A 15,671-nucleotide genomic window follows, 5' to 3' on the forward strand; every position below is an offset into this window, starting at 1 on the left:
AATGTCATTTATGTCCGTAACTCCTCGATGGGCTCATAGAGCATGACAGTTGTGTTTGAATCGACTCCTCAGATCTGGCGGATCATGTTTTAGGACAGTCAGCAGACCTACAGAAGCTTTTCTGTCAACTTCCTCGCTGTTAAAATCGTGTTGTGATCAGATGAATCTTCCCTGTTAGAAAGAACTGAATCCATTTGTAACCTTGTAGGTTTTATAATTCAGTTTGCACCTTCAACAGAAGTCAAACTTTGCTATTAATCTTTTATCTGACTGATCAATGTTACTTCTGTGAAAGAAAAGTGAATAGTAGGTTATCATTTTATAAATCTTTTGTAAATATGTTACAAATGTTTTCAAACTAAGGAGTCAATGTTTGTTATCAACTGAATGTGATGTAATGTCATTGTCATTTTGAGGACACATGTTGGTGAAGAAATCCTACTCCTAGGCTAGTTGAACTCTTGAACCTGTTTCTATCTGAGGGTTGCTTGCTGACCTCTGGGGTTAGCTAGAGATATCTTTGTCTTAAGCCTGCTGTTTTAGAGACCATACTTGTTTGTAAGAAGGTGTAATGGTTTGTGGAAGTGTCCATTTAGGGACCAGACTGGTTTTAGTTTTGCTTCTGGAGAGATATAAAGCCGTCTAGTTTGAGTTCACAATCTTTAGAGAAAGGGCTGGCTTTAGGGAAAGGGCCAGCTGAACAACATGCTTTCTCTCAAAAAATACAAGATGATTGTATTTTTGTTTGTCTTTGGACATTTGTATAATTGTTACTGATGATGTGATGGATTGTACAGTGTTTACAACTGCGTCAACAAGTAACAATGTTTAATGCTTTCTTTATGTCTCCATGTGCTTCTTCTTTCTCGAGAGAAAATTTCCACAACAGTTCTGATTTATGTAAAATGCTTTCAGTAATTTCTCTAAATGATCATAGAAGGCACTTTCAGAAGCAGGAGGGTTGTATGAAGCAGGACGCTGTCACGGTTTAAACACGTTCAGCTTCAAGTTACTTTGTTCTGTATTTAACAGAAACACTTTCATCCTGCTGCAGTTTCTAACAGCACTGATCATGTTGAGAGGAAACATGACTGAGCAGCGTTACGTTTCTGCTGTCGCAGGTTAGTCAGATATGAGCGAGAACACAAGACGTCTTCATCTGTTCACTTCAGTCTGACACTTTTATAGCAGATGAGTTTTACAGTCTGACAGTCTGATGGACGGAGATCTGAAAGAATCTGAGAGATAAACAGGAACATTAATCTCAGTCAACAACAGGAAGAAACATGAGGAGCAGCAGCAAACTGTGATCAGACTGAACTGAGATGTGATTGGATGTTAGCTGCCGCGTAGCTGCAGATGAGTCCGTGTCTGACAGACGAAACTAATCAGCTGAAATGAACACTGAAAAAGTTCCAGTAATAGAGATTTTATTAACTTTTTCAGTATCATCCTGAATCAGAAGAAAAAGAAGAAGAAGCGGTGCAGCGTTCGGTCCAACTGTCTCGCTGCTTCATATTTCATATTTTACATGATTGTGAAAATACCAACGTTCCCTGAACATTACTGGAAAACTTAAGTTGGACTCAGTTTCACCTCCTGAATCTGAAGCAGAGACATCAAACAGCTTTTAATTCATCAGATGATGGAGAGCGAGCTCTAAAAATCACCCAGCATGCACCTGTCAGAGCTTTAACTGACCCTCCGAACCTCCAGCAGTCAGTCTGGCTTCAACCTTCAACCTGTCTGAATGTGGAAAACTGAACCAATGAAATGTAACTAGTTAATATATACATGTATACACATGTATATACATGTATATACATGTGTATACATGTATATACATATATATACACATATATACACATATATATACACATAATGGTGTTCCACTCCAATATCATTAAAGTTATGTATATACATGTATATACATAACTTTAATGAACCTGCCAAGTGGGAGCAGCAGTAGAGTTTTCATTGAGTTTATTAGACAGAAAGGATTAATGTGTAGGATTTAATCTCTAGTCCACACTCCGGAGCAGAAGGTGGCGGTAATGCACCTAATACGCTGGTTGACAACCGCCGTTATAAACCAAGAAGTTTTTTTTTCCAGAGCGGTACATCCTGTCAGCCGAGGGGTTTCCTATCTGTGCAGCCGGGGGCTCGGTGCTCCGGTTGGATCCACATGGAGAGCCGAGGCTAACGTTAGCCGGGAGGCTAGCGGAGCGTTGGCAGCAGTACGACCGGAGGGAAGCACAGCCAGCTAGCCTCTCAGCTAGCCTCTCAGCTAGCCTCTCAGCTAGCCTCTCAGCTAGCCTCCGCTAGCAGCAGCGGGTCTGACGGGCAGCTGAGTGAAGTGCAGCCTGCGGAGGAAACACCGGGACCGTCAGGGTGAAACAGTCCATGGAGGGAAGCAGTCAGGCGGAGGAGAAGGCGACATATCAGCTGCTCATAATCGGCAGAAAATGTTCACTGCGGGCCGATGCCGATATTTCATTTTAGAGCTTATATGGGCCGATACCGATAACCTGCCGATAATATCGCGTATCCCTATTTTAAATGACTGTGTGGACACACTGTGGATTTTGGCCTCCATCACTTCCATTGAAAGCACATCTGAAGGATCTTTTAATATCCAGTATGAACAGGAGGAATGATTACAGACACCTGACTGCTGTTTAACACACTGGAAACTCTGGGAACACTGGGAACCTCCTTTAATAAATGAGTGAAGACTTGAAGAGTTAGTGTTGGGTTGAAACTCTAAAGGAGGTTTTTGTGGATCAATAAGATTATAAATGAGTCGACCAGCAGAGAGAAAACATTCATTAATATTTGCAGCTTCTGTATGAATGAAGAAATAGAACTGACTCCAATTCAAATCTTCATGTTCCCCTCCAGATACTAATAACACATTACCAGCAGCTGGTTGCCGTAGTAACATATTAGCAGTGATCAGATGTCGCTAAGGAGCTGCTGGCATGAGCACACACACACATGATGGGAAACTGATGACATCACAGCGTGATGCGTGCAGGTTTTGTTTCCACACTGAGTCACCGAGTGAAGTCACAAACAGGAAATTACAGGAGAATTTAATTCTGACTGATGCGTTTCCATGACAACCAGAGTGTCAGTGAAACGCTTCATTTTAGGGTAAAAAAAAAAATTGAGCCTGCTGAATTAATGTCAGACATAATTAACAAACAGACGACAGCAGGACGGTCGAGTTAGACACATCCATATCATCACTGTACAGAATAATATCATTATTATATTAATATTAGATGTTAAATGTTTTTATTGGTCTGTTAATGATCAGTTTATTGTTTCACATGTTAAAAGCATCAAACTCATGACCATGACACACGACATAATATGACTGCTTTATTATTATCATTGCTAAGACATAAATTATTTAATATTAATAATAATAATCTGTATATGTTAAAGTTGCCAAAGGCTTGATGGAGTTTAAAGAAACATTACAAGACAGAAAAACATGTAAAATACATTTTATGTTTTGAACTGTTTCACACATGTGATTTATGACATGATGAGGTCTCATTGTTTACTCGTCACACGTGTACTGAGATGTTATTTTATTCTGTATGTTACAGAAGCCACGTTAGAGGGACGTGTCGTCATTTTAGACGCTTCATGTGAAAATTTCACCTGTGAACAGATATTTTATTATCAGTTACTTTAAAGCGATATCGTCCATTAATCATTACTCAGTACTTTTACATTATTATTAATTATCATTAAAGTGATGAAACTGATGAATAAAATGACATCATGACAGCAAGTTTAAACTACAAATGTAAATTTGAGGAAACCTCTGATTTTATTAAGAAACATTTGACTGACTGAAGCAGGATTCGTGTTTTTAATTGATGTTAATTCTCTGTCGCAGCTTTTAAACTTTTTCAGTAAACAAGTTGAACAGGAAACAACAGGAAGTGGTAACTTCTGTAAAACACTTTATTTATTAACCCAAAAACATCATAAATTCAGTACATTTCAAACTGAATCTGGAGTACAGTTGATTGATCATGTGACTGTAAACATTTATCTTTAATGGCAGCTGTTTATAAATCCGTTTTATATAAAATCATAAAGAATATGAAGAAGTTACAGTCAGGAGAGGAGTCAACTACGAGTCCCAGAGTGCACTGCTGTGAAAAGCTTCCAATCAGAGAGCTTCACACTGTTGCCCGGCAGAAAATGGTGCGCTCCACCTGGTGGCAGCAGACCAGCTGAGGAGGCTGCTGATTGGCTCTGGACAAGCTCTTCTTCTTCTTCTTCTTCTTCTTCTGTGGTAACTCAGCTCTGCCCTCCTCTGGCAGAATCAGGTACTGCAGCAGCAGCAGTAATGCTTGTATTAGTAATGAGAGCAGAAGTACTACAGTAACAGTAGTAAAAGCTAGAGCTGGTAACAATTATAGGAACAGTAGTAAAAGCACATACAGTAGTACTAGCAGGAGCAGTACTTACAGTAGTTGTACCAGTGGTACTAGTAGTACGAGTACTTACAGCAGTAGATTCAATAGGACTAGCAGCACCAGTACTTACAATAGTAATAGAATAAACAGTACCGCTACTTACAGTAGTAGTAGCAGTAGTACTAGCAGCACCAGTACTTACAGTAGTAGCAGTAGCAGCAGTAGTTCTTGAGTACACTTACTAATGTTGTTATATATGCATACAGCTGTGAACTGTGTCCAATATCAAAACATCAACAGTGAGTAGTAGTTGTAACAGCAGTAGTACTAGCAGTATCAGTACTTACAGTAGTAGTGCCAGTAGTATTAGTTGCACCTGTACCTACAGTAGTAGTACTGGTACTTGGGTTTACTTACTAATTTACTAGTACATACTCACAACTGTGAACTGAGTCCAATATCCATCATAAGTAGTAGTACCAGGGGTACTTACAGTAGCAGTAGTAATTCTTGGGTAGAGTAATACTAGTCTTATTACTCCTACAAAAGTAGTTGTAGTAGTAGAAGCAGGATTACTACTAGCCGTACTACTACAGTAATAGTACTCAATGACAGTACACTTGAAGGAACATTTATTTAGTTGTTATACTAATGTACAGTTGAATTGAAGTACTGTCAGTTGAGTATTTCCACTGTTTCTCCAGTTCATCCTGAGGAAAGTATTTTGATTTTGTACTGCAGTACAGCTGGAGTTACTGTGAAGTATAAAGTTTTACATTCAGAACAGGACGTACGCTCATTAGCTCAACACACTTTTATAGTAACACATCAGTAGTTCTACTCTGAAAGGAACACATATTCAGAATGGGTACTTTAACTTTGGAGTGCATTTTACTGCTAGTAGTTGTTTATTTTTACTGTTCTCAGTGCAGGAATTTTACTGTAGCAGTAAAAGTATTTTGACACTGATGACTACTTTAGTTTCAAGAATCTGAGTACTTTTAGAAACAAATATTATACAACGAATCCTGTCGATTGGTCAGTACTGCACTACATCACTGCTCATTTGCATTAAAATATTCTCTTAAATGTCTGTTGCAGACACAGCAGCTGTGAGTACATGGGAGCAGTACACAGTAGTACTGTTCTCAGTAGTATCAGCAGTAGTATTTACAGTCGTAGTATCTGCAGCAGTAGCGGTGACGTCCTGTGTTTACACTTGCTTCATGCAGACTCGACAGCGGCTGATCAGGTTTCCTGGAAGGTCTCCAGTATCAGTTCTAGGCTCCGGTTTGCTGCAGAGGAGAAAGTTCATGTTGTTACAGTCTGAAATCTTAAAAACTATCTTAAAGAAGTCTGAACTTAATTTAACTGAATTTAAACAATGATGCTTATTTAAAAGAGTATTCCTGAAATGTTCCTTAATTTAAATGAAGTTTATTTCTCGTCACTTTGATTGAAACCCTGCAGAGCAGCTGGTCAGTCAGAGGAGACTGCCCTCTGCTGGTGTTCAAGAGGAACTCATGTTGTTCCTGAGAAAACTGCATCTTTTATATTTGGGTTGAAAAATCAACCTCAGCTTGAACTTCAGGTGACATAAAATGTGAAGATACATTACCGCTTTCAGAAGATGTTTACATACAGAAAAGTGTGTTCTGTGTACTTGAACATGCTGCACATCTCTGTTGCTGATGTGCTGACGTGCTGCAGTAAGTGTGTGCTATAATCCTCACTACTATGGATAAATAGCTGCTGTATATTTAAATTCACGCTAGTTCTGCTCAAGCACTCTTAGCTCTCTCCTTCTTTTAGTGACTTTTCTCACTAATCCCACAGTTCATTATCATATGCAACCACAACGTAACCTTTGATGCTCACAAAATCAAGTGATTTTTTAAGTGAGCACGAAAAGGGTCTGACATCCACAATCCAGAATACGAGTGGGTGGTGGAAATGGTCCTGTGGGTGTCCTGCATGGACACAGTGGATGAAAGCTATGGGTGTTCTCACTTAAGGAATCACTCAACTTAGTGTGCATCAAAGGTTACGTTGTGGTTGCATATGATAATGAGTAGTGGCTGGGATGTGTTGAAGAAACGATGCCCAGCACTGGAGAACTGAGACTGAACTTTCTGCATCCTCATAGACCATCTCCATCGTACATGTTCCCATATCACCCTGATACACTTGTGATGGACCTCCAGGATGTGCTACTGGTAGTTGAACCTGTGATGGCAACAGGACAGACGTATGTCGAGCAAAGACACAGCTGCTGCATCAAAGGCTCTGAAGGAGCACAAATTGAGAGTGTAGCCACAGCTTCTTAACATTATTAGCTACTAAACATTCAAACAGTAAGGTAAGAGCACTTTTGCAATTGAAAATTGTTAAAAATGTTAATTCAAAATTGAATTAACATCATGCATGTGCCTGACCATGTACTGATCAGTAACTTCTGTTCAACAACATTATAAGGAATTAGTGATGTGATGCCACTTCAGATAGGTAATGACATCTCAGCAATGACTCAAAAACCAAAGACCAAACGTTCTGGAGGTGTTGATGACATTATAACCTAACTTTGGTGAAAATTTTACCGATTTCAATATATATATATATTTTTTTACAATTCAACTTTCAAGATTATAATCATTCATAAGACTGTTACCTTAACATGGTAGAAAGTAAAATATAGAGCTGGAAAAGAGCTTTAAAATGATATGAGAACCATTCCTCTATGACCTATATCAAGGGAGATCTGGCAAGTCAAAGTCACAGAGGCACACTAATTAGTTCAAACTTTGTTAGCCCCTTAATAGTGATCCGAGACACATGCAATTTTGGTTCCTTATATGACCAAGTCAGCATGCCAGTTTCATTAATATCTATGATGATGTGTTCCAAAAGTGTGATGTATTGACCTGGACTTACCCAATAGATGCAGAAAAACTAGTCCACGCATTTGTTACTTCTAGGCTGGATTATTGCAATTCCTTATTATCAGGCTGCTCTAACAAGTCTCTAAAGACTCTCCAGCTGGTCCAGAATGCAGCTGCACATGTTCTGACTAAAACTAGAGAAAGAGACCACATTTCTCCCATTTTAGCGTCACTGCATTGGCTTCCTGTAAAATCCAGAATTGAATTATTCTCCTCACCTACAAAGCCCTTAATGGTCAGACACCATCATATCTTAAAGAGCTCATAATACCGTATTATCCCACTAGAACACTGCGCTCCCAGTATGCAGCTTACTGGTGGTCCCTACAGTCTTTAAAAGTAGAATGGGAGGCAGAGCCTTCAGCTATCAGGCTCCTCTCCTGTGGAACCATCTACCGGATTCAGTCCGGGGTGCAGACACCCTCTCTATGTTTAAGAGTAGGCTTAAAACTTTCCTTTTTGATAAAGCTTATAGTTAGGGCCGACCAGGCTCGCCTTGGATCAGCCCTTAGTTATGCTGCTATAGGCCTAGACTGCTGGGGGACTTCCCATGATGCACTGAGCTCCTCTCTCCTCCTCCTCCTCTCCATCTGTATGTATTCATTTACCATTAATGCATGTCACTAACTTGACTTCTTCCTCAGAGTTTTTGTGCTTTCTCATCTCACAGGAAAATCCAGAGTGTAAGTGGGTGGTGGTCCTGTGGGTGTCCTGCATGGACACCTTCTCCGGCTATTAGTATTACGTTATTATTGTAGTTATTATGCTTCTCTGTGTCTCCCTCCCTCTTTCTTTCACTTGCTGCTGTCACCAAGTGCTGCTCATGTAGGAATTGTTGAGTCTCTGTAAATTAAAGAGTACGGTCTAGACCTGCTCTATGTGAAATGTGCCCTGAGATGACTTTTGTTATGATTTGGCGCTATATAAATAAAATTGACTTGAAATTGAATTGAATACAGGTGTGGTGTACCTGAACAAAATGATACAGGTGTGGTGTACCTGAACATGTCGCCGGGGTTGAGTGCAGCCAGCCAGTAGCTGTACGAGTCGGTGTAGTAGTTGCAGGTTCCTCTGCCATGACACTCGATGAAGGGAATCTTCCTGAAGTTTTCCAGACAGGACCCAGGTGAGGCCAGCGGCTGACCCGACCCCTCCGCCCCCACACCGGTTTCCTAGACACCAGCAAAAGAAACAGTGAGGGTCAAAGGTCACAGCACAGCTTGTGAGATAGGAATCTTACAGTAGAATCGCCACAAAAACACCAACACTCTTCAAGTTGATTATGACCTTCAAGGATGAATCCAACTGAAAACATCAGCTCACCATGACGAAGGAGTATCCAGGCCACAGAGACTCCCATCCTGAGGGACAGTCTGGAACTGAACTAGTCTGACTGTGGACGGCGATCACATTGGCTGTGGCCTCACATACAGTACACCTGAAACACAGCAACACACGTACAGTACACCTGAAACACAGCAACACACGTACAGTACACCTGAAACCCAGCAACACACGTACAGTACACCTGAAACACAGCAACACACGTACAGTACACCTGAAACACAGCAACACACGTACAGTACACCTGAAACACAGCAACACACATACAGTACACCTGAAACACAGCAACACACGTACAGTACACCTGAAACACAGCAACACACGTACAGTACACCTGAAACACAGCAACACACATACAGTACACCTGAAACACAGCAACACACGTACAGTACACCTGAAACACAGCAACACACGTACAGTACACCTGAAACACAGCAACACACGTACAGTACACCTGAAACACAGCAACACACATACAGTACACCTGAAACACAGCAACACACGTACAGTACACCTGAAACACAGCAACACACGTACAGTACACCTGAAACACAGCAACACACGTACAGTACACCTGAAACACAGCAACACACATACAGTACACCTGAAACACAGCAACACACGTACAGTACACCTGAAACACAGCAACACACGTACAGTACACCTGAAACACAGCAACACACGTACAGTACACCTGAAACACAGCAACACACATACAGTACACCTGAAACACAGCAACACACATACAGTACACCTGAAACACAGCAACACACGTACAGTACACCTGAAACACAGCAACACACGTACAGCACACCTGAAACACAGCAACACACATACAGTACACCTGAAACAAAGCAACACACGTACAGTCCACCTGAAACACAGCAACACACATACAGTACACCTGAAACACAGCAACACACGTACAGTACACCTGAAACAAAGCAACACACATACAGTACACCTGAAACAGAGCAACACACATACAGTCCACCTGAAACACAGCAACACACATACAGTACACCTGAAACACAGCAACACACGTACAGTACACCTGAAACACAGCAACACACGTACAGTACACCTGAAACACAGCAACACACATACAGTACACCTGAAACACAGCAACACACATACAGTACACCTGAAACACAGCAACACACGTACAGTACACCTGAAACACAGCAACACACGTACAGCACATCTGAAAGTACTGTAAAAAGCCTTCTGGCTTATCCATGTGGTCTGGAGCAAACTGTAAACGGGCAGTTTTGGAGAGTAGTGGCTTTCTCCTCTGTCATGCACACCACTGATGTTCAGTGTTCTCCTGCTGGTGGACTCATGAGCATTGACATTAGCCCAGGGGCCCTTGTGACCTCCTGGATAAGTACATGCCTTGCTCTTGGTGTGGTCTTTGTTAGTTGACCCAACATTTCCTGCTTTACTTATTCAAATTAAAAGCTTTTAAATGGACTAAATGACTTTGATTGTGAAGAATTTACAGGAAGTGAAAAGTGATCCTCACTGAATTAGTGGAGCTTTGTTAGCGGCGCTAAAAATCTGTCGACACAACAAGATATGGAGATATTTGGAGCTGGTTGTTGAGCGGATCAGTTATAAATAATGCAGGGAGGAAGAGTACAAGCAGAAACAGCCACAGTGATGATGATGGGAGTACACCTCCAACAGGTAAACTACTTATGTTATTTTGCCCTGCTGTGTAATTGAGACATAGCTTGGTGAGGAAAAACAGCTTGGTGAGGAAAAACAGCAGAATGTTAGCGGAGTGGAGCAGTGAACTGGCGTGCTGTGTGTGGAGCAGATGACCATATAAAGAAATCCGTCACCAGCCGACGTCGACTTGGGCTGAAAGTTGAAAAACTGTTGGAAACTGAGTGTTCAGAGCAGTTTGAAACTGCTGCTTTCTGCTAACAGAGATTACTGCTACATACACTACCTGTTTATTTGACACTTTGGCCACGTTTAACATGAACATCCACATTGTAACATTATATATATCACTTAAAATAAGGAAAAGCATAATAGGTCGCCTTTGAATATGTTGGTAGGATGAGGGTTAAATGAGGTGAGGCCTCCCAGATTCACACCTGATTGTCCTCCCATTGATTGAAACCAGGCGGTTATGTCCAGGTCTGGAAAGTGCAGCCAATGCAGAAGTGCCTTTAACCTATATTCTCTCTGATGACCAGCAGGGGGCGACTCCACTGGCTCCAAAAAGAAGTCTGATTGTATAGAAGTCTATGAGAAAATGACCCTACTTCTCACTTGATTTATTACCTCAGTAAACACTTTCCTAATGAGATAGATGATATAGCAGCGTATGATTTAGGGTATGGTGACCTTGTGATTGACAAGTCACAACCACAGCAGTGCATGAGGTGCTGTAGTTGGAACCTGAGGAGCTCCTCCCCAGCTCCACACTCTCATCCAAATATGGTCACTTCTCATCACTCCTGGCAACAAAAAACCAAGATGTCGACAGTCAAAATGCCAAACTTGAGGCTTCAAAATGGGAGTCTACAAACCAACGGGTGATGTCACGGTGGCTACGTCCATTATTATAAACACTCGACTCTAATTTCCCCTTCAAATGAATTGATAATCCTAGAGGTTCACATACTTTTGCCACACACAATTACATAACATTGGTTCATTTTCCTCAATAAATAAATGAACAAATGTAAGGTTTTGTCTCATTTAGTTAATTGATCTCTTAATCTACTTTTAGGACTTGCACATTGATCACATTTTAGGTCATATTTATGCAGAAATAGACTAATTTCTAAAGGGTTTTAAACAAACTTTCAAGCACCACTGTACAGTAGGTTGTGCATGTGTGTGTGTGTATATGTTACCGGCTGATAAAATTCCTCAGTAACTCCCCAGAGATAATGGGGATGCTGTCTGGTTGTAATTGGTCGGTGGACAGCCAATAGGAGTAGTCGTTGCGTGAGGCGTAGCGACAGGTGCTGTCGGTGTTACAGAACATGAAGGGCATGGTGGTAAAGCGAGGCAGACAACTGCCTAAAGTACCTGCAGAGACAGACAGAGAGACAGAGACAGAGAGACAGGTGTTTATATGACGTAAACTTGAGAATGTAAAGAATCTGAACAAAGCAAGGTCTCTGTCTTTAAAGGATCATTCTGGTGGTATTCTCTATATTTTTCTTCTTGTCAACAAATCTCATATTTGGATCCAAACCAACAATGAACTGATCTACTAACAAGTATTGTGTGTGTATCAAAACCTGATATATCTTATTCCTCTGTGCCATAGACCTCCATTGTTGTCCACAAACTATCAAAAACACATCAGTGAGCCACACCGCTGCACTGAGTGACATGTTCCTTCATTATGAAGACTTTAGTCATGTTAGTTTGTTTAGAAACGGCTCCAAAGACTAATAACAGCAGTCTCCCAGGAACTTGTCAACCAGTGCAGCGGTATGGCTCACTGACGTGTTCTTAATAGTTTTTGGACAATAACGGAGGTCTATGGCACAGATGAATAAGATATATCAGGCTTTGGACACACACACAATATTTGTTAGTAGATCAGTTCATTGTTGGTTTGGATCCAAACATCAGATTTGTTGACAAGAAGAAAAATATAGAAAACCATGGACAGAAATCTGGTAGATTAGTGGACACAACATTCTGAAATATCCTCATCTCATTCCTGTTCTGTCAGTCTCTCAGTGTCTCAGGTACCCAGGTCTTGTCCGTGAGCTCGGTTGTTTCCATTGATGAACAGCAGTGAGTATCCATGGTATACCAGAGTGGTTCCTGCAGGACACTCTGAGACAAACAGTTTCTGGCTGTGTCTGGTGAACAGGAAGCCCTTCTCTGGTAGATCTGGGCTTCGACCCGGATTACCCCGGACACCTTTAGGTCCAACGGCACCTCGTCGACCTTTGATACCTGCCAGCAGGGAGTGCGATCAACTTCTACAGTTATCATCTTTAAACATCTTTAAACACAATGGCTGAAGTCCTCCACATCAGGTCTGCAAGGGTATAAAATGAGCCGGACAACTACTTTCAGATTCTGTAACCCATCTTTATAGAAAGTCCATTTGACGTCTTGCAGACCTGAATGACAAAGGATTTGGACAGACATCAAGACTTGCATACTTCCCTGTCATTAACCAGTTAAATCCGCAAGACTTCAATTGCAATGAAGTCCGGACATTTGGATGAAGCCAAGATGAGACTTGAGTTTTAAGAGAACTAACGTGTTTGTTATATAACAGTAATTATTCAGGACTCATGTTCTGGACAAGTTTGAAATCATTGATGAAAATATTAATTAACAATCCTAAAGATTCCCTTTAGCTCACAGCGTTTTTAGTTGTCTGATGATGTTTACAAGCTGACTGAAGATCAGACTTCTTACCTTTTGGTCCAGTGAATCCTCGGTCCCCTTTGTCCCCTTTCAGTCCAGGAAAACCAAATGGTCCAGTCTTACCATCTATCCCTTGGCTGCCTTTAGAACCTGCAGCCATAAAACACAGCATTGCTTCCAAAAATGTATTTACACTGTTTGTACCTAAAACTGCTCACATCTAAACCCTGAAGACCTAAATTATTCCACACTCACCTGGACTACCGGGTCGTCCTCGGGCCCCTGGGGGCCCCATTTCCCCTGTTGGTCCCTGATCTCCAGCTGAGCCTTTGTCTCCTGGCAACAGCACCACCTCACAGGGTCGACCGTCTGGCCCCCTCTGACCTGTAGGGGCAGTATTTAGTACTGTGCACAGTACTTCTAACAATATACAGTACTATATAAAGTACCTGTGTCAGCAGCAGTATTCAGTGCAGGGCATCCTATCACCAGTGCCAGTAAATAGTAGTAGTACTCAGTAGTACTGTGCCAGCAGCATGCAGGTATCTGGCTGCTGTGATTGGATAGTTTCCTGTCCACAGTGTGACATCATTTTCTTACCTGTCCGCCCAGGAGGTCCTGGAGGTCCCCGTGAGCCTTGGTTACCTGGTAACCCGTCCTCCCCCTTCAAACCTGAAACACACACAAGCAGTCAAGAGTCCAGAGAGGAAACTTTCCAATAAAACATGAGGCTAACTTTACCTGCAGACAAACTCAGCTGTCAGCAATAGATATCAGACTTACACTCTGAGACCAAAGTTTATCTTCCAAAGGGAATTAAAACTGATGTTTGAAACTGTACAGAGACATCAGAGCCAGGTCTTACCAACAGGTCCTGTGACGCCAGTATCTCCCAGCAGGCCTTTGTGTCCAGGTGGGCCTGGTTGTCCATCGTCACCCTGTCAACAACAACATCACCTGTATTCAATACACTCTCAGGTGTGTTTTAGGACTGTGATGTTTAGGAAGCTGATTTATAAGATACTAAGATAAGATACGGTCTAATACGATTGACTTGTGTAAGATGAATGTTAGGATCGAATTCAGCCTGATTTTGACACGATTTTCTCATTGCCAATAAATTCCAGCGTTGGGCCTAATTATGAGCGGAAAGATGAACAGGCATAGAGTGTAACATAATCGAAGAACAGTCGTGTGGCGTCTGGGATGCTCCATGACACCCTGATGAAAAGTCTAGCATGTCAGAATTTTTTGTATTTTCCAGACATCTCCTCCTATGTGTTCCTTGACGTTGACCAATAGGATGACAGAGTGCTCTTTGGTGCACATATGTAAACACTGAAAAAGAAAGTCAAATCTGGCTAGTGGCTGTAAGGCTGAGTTGAGCTGCATTTAGTGTTTCGGACAGCAGGAAGAGCAGCGGCTCATCTCAACAGGCTGATTTAGGCAGGAAAACCTGATCATGTGTTGGTGTTCACATTTGAGCGAAAGAGAGCACACATAATGATTGTAAAGCCACCTAAAATTCAAACATATATTTGTACTTTCATTTACCAGAGTATAACTTACAATTTCTTAAACCCAATCATTTTCTTTCTTTTCTTTTTCTTTTAAAACACAAGACCGCCAGCATCACATATAGCACTTCTGTAGCCATGACTGACAATTTCTTGACCCTCCTCCCTGATGACTAATGAACTCATGCAAGGTCATGAATGATGATTGGTCAGGGTCATACTTGTGGTGTTGCCAGTCTCTCGACCAAGACACGGCAAGAATTTACGGCACTATGATCACCTAATCTGACATGGTGACCATCAACCATAAGACAATTGATACTTCCAGTTTAAGGTTTGGATGCAAGATAAACTGGACACTGAGTGTATATTGTAACTATAGGATGCACTGACCGGCTCGCCTTGTAAGCCAGGGTCACCAGGGCAACCAGGTGCTCCCGGGTCACCTGATGGTCCATTAGATCCCTTCTCTCCTTTAAAACCAGGACCTGGAGGACCAGGAGGACCCCGACAGCCTGGGGGACCTACAGAGAGAGACAGACTTAATTATTTTCATAATTGGCACTTTCCTTTTTGATCAGTTAAAAAATAATACAAATGTTCACCACTAGTCTAAAGTGATTCTTTAATCTGTTCATTCATGTTCATTCAATCTGACCAACAGCCCAAAAAAAGTAAAGCTGGTTTCACCTCCAAACCGGTTCTGTTCTGTTTTGTTCTGTTTATTCTGTTGGTAACTGCAACCATCTTTGAAAGAGGTCTGAATGTTTTCATCCCTTTGGCCATGCTGCTGGTGTGATCATCATAATATTACTAATTGATCAGTCGACTAATATATTTGTTTGTTTCACCTTTTGGTCCTTGTCCTCCAGGGGATCCGTTTTCTCCTTTCCCTCCCTCAGTGCAGACTCCCTCCCTGCCAGGATAACCGGGAGGACCAGGAGGTCCAGAAGAGCCAGGACAACCTGGATTTCCCCCAGGACCAGAGGGACCAGGAGGACCACAAGGACCAGGAGGACCCTTCTCCCCAGCATACCCTGAGAAGGTGAGAGGAGGGGTAT

At 41.7% G+C, this 15,671-nt stretch overlaps 1 protein-coding gene across 1 annotated transcript in view; it reads right to left on the reverse strand.

The window, feature by feature from the left end:
* Window positions 1–3,966: 3,966 nt before the first annotated feature.
* The window catches only part of col4a3 (collagen, type IV, alpha 3), a 67,929-nt gene continuing 56,224 nt past the window's right edge, over window positions 3,967–15,671 (reverse strand). Inside the window, exons 42-52 of the mRNA XM_067595724.1 lie at window positions 15,462–15,647; window positions 15,004–15,134; window positions 13,959–14,031; window positions 13,694–13,765; window positions 13,349–13,477; window positions 13,145–13,243; window positions 12,461–12,670; window positions 11,605–11,782; window positions 8,708–8,822; window positions 8,384–8,556; window positions 3,967–5,740 (exon numbers count right to left, since the gene is read on the reverse strand). Of these exons, the coding sequence (XP_067451825.1) occupies window positions 5,659–5,740; window positions 8,384–8,556; window positions 8,708–8,822; window positions 11,605–11,782; window positions 12,461–12,670; window positions 13,145–13,243; window positions 13,349–13,477; window positions 13,694–13,765; window positions 13,959–14,031; window positions 15,004–15,134; window positions 15,462–15,647 (1,448 nt within the window). The 3' untranslated portion in view covers window positions 3,967–5,658. The remainder of the gene's footprint in view (window positions 5,741–8,383; window positions 8,557–8,707; window positions 8,823–11,604; window positions 11,783–12,460; window positions 12,671–13,144; window positions 13,244–13,348; window positions 13,478–13,693; window positions 13,766–13,958; window positions 14,032–15,003; window positions 15,135–15,461; window positions 15,648–15,671) is intronic.

This window comes from Thunnus thynnus, chromosome 7 (genome assembly GCF_963924715.1).
Source record: "Thunnus thynnus chromosome 7, fThuThy2.1, whole genome shotgun sequence".
Classification (NCBI taxonomy): domain Eukaryota; kingdom Metazoa; phylum Chordata; class Actinopteri; order Scombriformes; family Scombridae; genus Thunnus; species Thunnus thynnus.